A 7,015-nucleotide genomic window follows, 5' to 3' on the forward strand; every position below is an offset into this window, starting at 1 on the left:
CTTAGCAGGGGTTTTGAGCCGGTTTGAAGCCGGCATAGTAAGGGTTTGGGCCCATAGGCTCGGAGCATAGGGTTGTCTGCAAACTAATCTCAGGTGGTTTTGGCTGTTTTTGATTACCTTTTACATGACTCAAGGTTACCACGATCTAGGAATGATATGAGATACCAACTATGATCCGCATCGATCGGCAGAAATTTCACGCTGATCGGTGCCATAGGCTCGGAGCTTTGGGTTGTCTGCAGCCAATTTGGGTGGCTTTAGGCGTTTTTGGTGACCTTCGATCCGCCCCAAGGTCACCGTATTCTAGAAAGATTGGGATATTGACTATGACGCGTCGATTGACGAAGATTTCATGCTGATCGGTCACGTGTGGTCGAAGCACGAAGATGTCTGCAAACTAATTTCATGTGGTTGTGGGCGTTTTTTGGTGACCTTTGACCTAGCTGAAGGCCACCATCTTCTGGAAACATCGGGATGTCGGCTATGGCGCATCCATCGGTGAAAGTGTCATGGGGAACGGTGTGATAGGCTCGGGATATGGGATTGTCTGCGAACTGTTTCAGGTGGCTTTGGGCGTTTTTAGTGGCCTTTGACCTAACGTAAGGTCATGATGTTCTGGAAAGGGTAGCGTGTTGACCAAGACACATCAGTTGGGGGAGGTTTCTTGCTAACGCGGCCCTACAGCATCGGAGCATAGGGTTGTCGGAGTACCTATTTTCCGGTTTTTCGTATTTTTGGTGATGTTTGAGCTGACTCAGTCATCATATTTTGGAAAGGTTACGTTATCGACTAATCGGCATCGAAAAGGTAAGGTTTCATGTCGGTCGGTGCCATGGGGTTGGAGTATCGGGCTGTCAACAGGTCTGGTTGACTGTTTAGCGCTCCCCCCCCCCCCGGGCTCTTGCCTCGTGGAATCAGCGAATGAAAGCCGCGCAGGTTGATAAGGAAAAAGCGCTGGCTGCTGATAACAACAAATACACATTGGTTGCGAGGGACTGGGTTTGATAAACCTGCGCGGTCTTGCACAAGCTAGCTTTGCACGGGTCTTCGCACATGCACCAGACCTGACACCAGCCCAGGGTGAAGGGTAAGTGGACAGAGTGACCATAGTTGCCTTCTTTCTTCACGTCGGCCAAATATCATTTTTGGATGTAGGAGGGTTGCTGCTTCAGACAGGATTTAAGAAACAAAGTTCACAGTGCACAGAATGCAGGGTTTAGGTATTTTTTATGAGTCACTTCTCAGGGCAAATATTACTAGTTTGCAAGGTCTAGTCTGCATAAAGTTCATCCACCACTTATGTCCATGCACCCTAAAGTCCATCCTTTCCAAAGTCCATCAGCTCTTAAATCCATCCACTGCTTATGTCCATCCACTCCAAAGCCACCCAGTCATCAACTGCCTACTGTATTAATGTGAAATATTCAGTGTTTTACAAATGGCTGCCAAGAGCTGCTATTTAATCTAGCTTGGCTGTCAATACTGGCAGTGAAAGGAAGGTGGTCATGCTGCATAGCCACATGTATGTCACCAAGGTGATGCTCTTGATAAGCCACATTGTTGAACAGGCTTATTTGGCTCATGGTGCCACATAAGGATTGATAATTCTGTGTGTGAATGGGTTTCTTCCAGATCCACAGAGGAAAACTGATGGCAACAGGAGGGGAAGATCCTGCAAATGGGCAGGAAAGATCCACAGCCTTCAATTTCTCTGAGACTCCAACACTGGAAGACCTGTAAGTGCTGGACTGGAAATCATTTAAATCAAGCTGTTATTTTTTATATTCCTTTGCTGTGAGAATTGGGTAAGGTTCTTGAAGCTGTCTATGGATTGCATTGGACACAAATTGTACATAAATGGTTTTGGCTCAAATCCTGGATACAGCACTGAGGTGGTGTTGAGCAAAGCAGCAGTCTGGGTGGTCCTAGTTAAAGCCATCATAGAGTTTCAGCGGGATGGCCAGGCCCGGCCCGTACTTGTCGAGCCTTAATAGGCTTCATCAGAAAGGACCATCTTAAAGCTGATGAATCATGTCCCCTGGTTGCAGTACCATGTATGTTCACAACCACAAGTGGAATTATTGAATGTGTAATGGCATAAATTGTAGGACAATTGTACGCAAGCCTTTTAGTCAATTGTAGTTCAGTTGTAGCTATTTTATTTAAGGTAAATGCATTATGGCCTCTTGTATTTAGTCAATACTTAATATGGATTATTTGAAATTGTGTCCTGGAGTGGCTTTGCTCTCAGAGTACCTGCTAAGCAAGTACTCAGATTTTTCCAGGCCTTTTAGCTCCACCTAACCACAGAGGCATTTATATGTCATTCTGTGCTATAATATGACTCGCCCAGACCAGGTGTCACAGAGGCGAGTCTTTGCAAAATGGCATTCTGAGAAATGGCCACATGACTGCCCCTCACATCCCTCAAAATAGGCCCGACTCAAAAACCTGCCATAGCACAGCTGGGACCAAGATTTTTTGTCTGCAGAAAGAACTGACACTCCCAACATCAAAAGTCCAAGTAAATATGTAGAAGGGGTCACGTAAGTGCAGAGCTGTCTGGTTCCCACTGGGGGACCTGTGTCTAAACCTTGGCTGTGTCATGGCCCCTGAGTGCTTCTATGGTTACTGCAGTCACTGGCACTCCATAACAGTGAGGGTGACAGAATGTAGGATTCTTTGGCAGTCTGGTCTCAACAGTCAGAGCAGGGTAAAAATTGAAATCTGCCACCTAGTGTTGACAAATTTACCATTTACAAGTAAAGTGAGCCCAACACTGTCCCAGGCACAGATGTGCCAGTGATTGACCAGGAGGCAGGCAGTGGCACCCCTTTCAAGAGGCCAGTAATATCATGCTTCGGGCTAAGGCAGGAGCTTACATCATAGGGGGTGGAGGTGGGCTTATGGTAGCCAGTGTATCTCCAGAGCCTTGTCATTTTGTTTAATGTATTCGCCACTGGCACAAGGAAGAAACTGTGGCAAAGGCAGCAACCAAAATATTCATGCCTGGTTGGGGTCACAGCCAGTCAATGTTCAAGTGATGTACTTCATGGATTAGTGCACACATGCCATACTGTTGAACCCACCTTGCCAATTAGGCTTTCAAGAAAGATTAGCTATCAACCACATTGGTCAGGCTCAGTTACATCAGTCCCATGGTGATAGGAGTTAAACAAGTCATTGATTTATACCAGAATAGTATCCAGACAGTGACAATGGCTCTTACATCCATTATGACTTCTGTGATCACATGCCGCCGATGGCGTGTTCGTAATTGAAGGTATGCTGCCTTTGTACTGTGTTTTCATCTGGTTTTTCCATGATTGATGTCATCAGATGACATTGAGTGTTAAATCATGAGAGCCTGTATTGCTGCCCCTCAACTTGCATCTCTGTCCTGGTAAGCTGTTACTTACTATACCAAACTCTCCCCCGCCTCCACTGGGATCGCAGGCGAGCGAGCATGAACCAGTTTGCCACTGAGCGTGATTGGAACCAGTACCACACACCAAGGAATCTGCTGCTGGCGATGGTTGGCGAAGTCGGAGAGCTCTCGGAAATATTGTAAGTCAAACGTCGTGGGCCTCTTCCGATGGCAGTAATCCACCACTGGACGTCAAAGATGTCACGCCACAACCTCCGGCCACGTGCCAGAGGTCATGGGTCCTCGGGTTACAGTCGGCTCACATGGGCTTAAGTGGGACTATGCTTGGACGCTGTGCGCTTTTTTCGTGAATGTTTCCAGAGAACGGCTGTATGTAAGGGGCGGGGGGGGGGGGGGGGGCACACGTATGGCGGGCATGGCGTCTTGGAAGTTTATTTCGATTGTTCTTCCTTCGTCAGCATTAGACGCGGTTGAGAGTAACGTTTGCTACATTAGTAAATGGTGACAGAGAAACGTACATGCCGCTGCGAGGGACTTAACAGAAGCTTTTACCGTGCTTGTCCAATAGATGACACTGGTTAGTGCTTGGGGCGTCCGGCTCGCTGGGCAGGCCGGCGGCCTGTGGCTGCACGTGCCACTCGTGCTGCTTTCGAAGTTCTCCTACGCCTCTGCATGTCAGTCTATGGCTGTGGGAAGTCGGGGTTCCACGTGACCCGAAGGGGGAATTGCGGGCCCACACGCTCTGTACGCGGGCCCACGCGCTCTGTACGCATGAGGCACGGAGCTCGCTTGATGCACCGTGCGATGTGTCATTGAACACTGCACAGATGGCCCGTGCCTACCATGGGCTCGGCGAACCCGTGTCAATAAACCCATCTCAGTGTGAGCCGACCGCACAGGGAGCGGGCCGCGTGTCTGTTGCGCATGCCTGGGATGCGCCAGCGCTCGAGCAGCAGTGACAGTGGCTGGTCGTCTGTCCAGTCTGTGGGCGTGTGATCTGTGTGGTTGGGGGGGGGGGGGGAGGGGTCAGTGCGCTGGGCCTCCCTTCTTCTTGACGAACTTGTGCACTGAAATGCAGCTCTATGTTTCCATATGCGCGAGCTCGTTTAAGCTCTAGAAGAGCTTCTTAGAAGTATCATGATCGGAATCCTTACTGGAACTCCCTAGAGGTTGGGGCGAGCGCTCTAGGCATTGCCCTATGCGATCGTATATCGAAATAAATGACCTTTCAGCCATATCCAGTTTATGTTAACACTTTTGCTTTGAACTAACGTTGAGGTATTGCCATCGACATTTTGATTTAAAGAGGGAATGCTGGTAACGAGGCACATCGTCCGGTAAGCGTGATGCCTCGCTGGTGTAATTATTTGTGTATGAAGAACCCGAGTTTGCACTCGTCCGCGGCGTGCGCCATGGTACCTCCATCCGAGCCATGTCTGCCGCCTGGTGACCATAGGCCGCCCTGTGTGACTGTGACGTGTGTCTGGACATCTGTCTGTGTCGGCCGCCGTGGTTCTGTGTCGGTCCTCGGCCGTAGCGTGTGCCGTGTCTACAGCCTGATAACCACCATAATGGGACCTGTGTGACTGTTACTTGTGTATGTGTCGGCCGCCGTGGTTCTGTGTCGGTCCTCGGCCGTAGCGTGTGCCGTGTCTACAGCCTGATAACCACCATAGTGGGGCCTGTGTGACTGTTACATGTGTGTGTGTCGGCCGCCGTTGTTCTGTGTCGGTCCTCGGCCGTAGCGTGTGCCGTGTCTACAGCCTGATAACCACCATAGTTGGGCCTGTGTGACTGTCACATGTGTATGTATCGGCCGCCGAGGTTCTGCTTCAGTCCTCGGCCGTAGCGTGTGCCATGTCTACAGCCTGATAACCACCATAGTTGGGCCTGTGTGACTGTCACGTGTGTGTGTGTCGGCCGCCGTGGTTCTGTGTCGGTACTCGGCCGTAGCGTGTGCCATGTCTACAGCCTGATAACCACCATAGTTGGGCCTGTGTGACTGTCACATGTGTATGTATCGGCCGCCGTGGTTCTGCGTCGGCCCGCGGCCGCATCGTGCGCGCCCGGCGAGTCGCCTCCGAGTGCGTGACACGAGCTCCTGTCGGCCGCAGCCAGTGGCGGGGCGAGGTGGCGCCCGGGCTGCCCGACTGGTCCCAGCAGGACCGCAAGCGGCTGGAGCACGAGCTCAGCGACGTGCTGCTCTACCTGGTGCGGCTGTCGCACGTGTGCGGCGTAGACCTGCCGGCCGCCGCCAGCCGCAAGATGGCGCACAACGCCCGCAAGTACCCGGCCGACCGCGTGCGCGGCGACAGCCGCAAGTACGACGAGTACCACGAGTTCCGGCAGCGCGAGACGCCCGACGGCGAGGAGAGCAGCTAGCGGCCGGCGCGCGCAGTGGGTGTGGGTGGCCACAGCTCGGACGCCGGCCTCGCTGGTGGCTGAGAGCGATCCTGCTGGAGCCGGGGATCGGACCCGCCCGCATCCCGCTGTGAGAACGGAACGCTTGCTATCCAGCTGAGAAAGAGAAGAGAGAATCTTGTTCATCAATACATCGGATGCGGTTGCTCTAGGTCGCATGCATTCCTTCAGGCTAGAATGATAGTCATCTGACATTGGAGGATTAGCGCTGGAAAGGAACCTCGTTTTGCAGACGTATCTGTACTTTTGATATAGCAGGCTTTTTCTCAGGAAAGTGCTGATCCTCTTTTGTGAATGGAGACAGGAGTGCCGCGTTGTCTTCCGATTATCTTGACATGAGGCTGATTACCCACGGTTACCGGATCTAGCCATGCTCATGATGTTGGACATTCCACCTGGTATTGCCACCTATTATTGTGTTCCGGTGTTGCTCTGCGGCATCCATTTCCCGGGAGATTGTTTGTCACGCACCTGCGCACCGGTTCTCGTTCCGAGTCCCGTCCTATGGGGATCGCCTCATGGCCCCGACGCACGCACTCGGTGACGGCTGGTGTGTTCGGACTTCCGGCGTCCGACGTTCCCTCACTGACCTCTTTCGCGATGACCTACACACGGTTGGGGATTTTCACCGTTTATTAGTTTTTAGTGGATTTGTTTTGTTGACAAGTAACAATAAACAGTGTTGCGGCACATCGTTGGACCCTCAGACCATCCTCGACACGGCTGTGGCGGCGTACAGGGGGCAGCCGCCGGGCGGCGGACGGGGGCCGACTGTGACTGGCGAGCGACGTGGAGGCGCGCCGCCGCAGGCCACCACCGAAACGCGCCGGGAACGGGCTGGCAGCAGGAGCTCGCATGTCGACACGATCTGAGAGGCTCCCTGAACGGGCCGGTGATGCTTGGCGGTGAGACGGACGGCGCAAAGGTTGAGGACTAGCCTCCAAGCTCGTGAGCGCGCTGGGCGGGCGGGAAAGGATGCGGTAGTGGGCTACAAGTGCAGCAAGCTGGGCGCGGCGTGTGCTGAGTGCATATGCCATGGGCTGATGTGGCCTCGGTCTTAATTAAGCTCTGCAGGCGCCTCTCATCCGTAACATGGACTATAACTTGGGCACATCGTAGCCCAGATCGAATGATCTTGTGTGCTGGTCAGCCGGGGTCCACGCGCACGCTCATGACGCGTATCGATCCATGGGATGGTGGCCGGTA

The 7,015-nt window shown here is 52.6% G+C and overlaps 1 protein-coding gene across 2 annotated transcripts; it reads left to right on the forward strand.

Annotated features, from left to right (window-relative positions):
- The first annotated feature begins 336 nt into the window (after positions 1-336).
- LOC119096815 (dCTP pyrophosphatase 1) lies at positions 337-6,375 on the forward strand. 2 transcript variants are annotated; one of them, XM_037219782.1, is made up of 4 exons: positions 337-807; positions 1,633-1,736; positions 3,457-3,567; positions 5,503-6,375. In XM_037219782.1, exons 2-4 carry the CDS (start codon positions 1,651-1,653, stop codon positions 5,768-5,770), a joined length of 465 nt encoding a protein of 154 aa, XP_037075677.1. In that variant the 5' UTR covers positions 337-807; positions 1,633-1,650; the 3' UTR covers positions 5,771-6,375. The 2 variants fall into 2 exon arrangements, with proteins under 2 accessions (XP_037075677.1, XP_037075669.1); XM_037219774.1 differs by lacking the exon at positions 337-807 and adding an exon at positions 881-1,087.
- Positions 6,376-7,015: the final 640 nt, after the last annotated feature.

The sequence above is a fragment of the Pollicipes pollicipes genome, unplaced genomic scaffold (assembly GCF_011947565.3).
Source record: "Pollicipes pollicipes isolate AB1234 unplaced genomic scaffold, Ppol_2.1 Scaffold_2181;HRSCAF=2548_pilon_pilon_pilon, whole genome shotgun sequence".
NCBI lineage: Eukaryota > Metazoa > Arthropoda > Thecostraca > Pollicipedomorpha > Pollicipedidae > Pollicipes > Pollicipes pollicipes.

Coding starts and splice junctions, on each gene's coding strand:
- LOC119096815 (XM_037219782.1), top strand. CDS start 1,651: ATGGCAACAGGAGGGGAAGATCCTGCAAATGGGCAGGAAAGATCCACA. Junction 1,737..3,456: donor ACTCCAACACTGGAAGACCT/GTAAGTGCTGGA, acceptor CTGGGATCGCAG/GCGAGCGAGCATGAACCAGT. Junction 3,568..5,502: donor GGAGAGCTCTCGGAAATATT/GTAAGTCAAACG, acceptor TGTCGGCCGCAG/CCAGTGGCGGGGCGAGGTGG.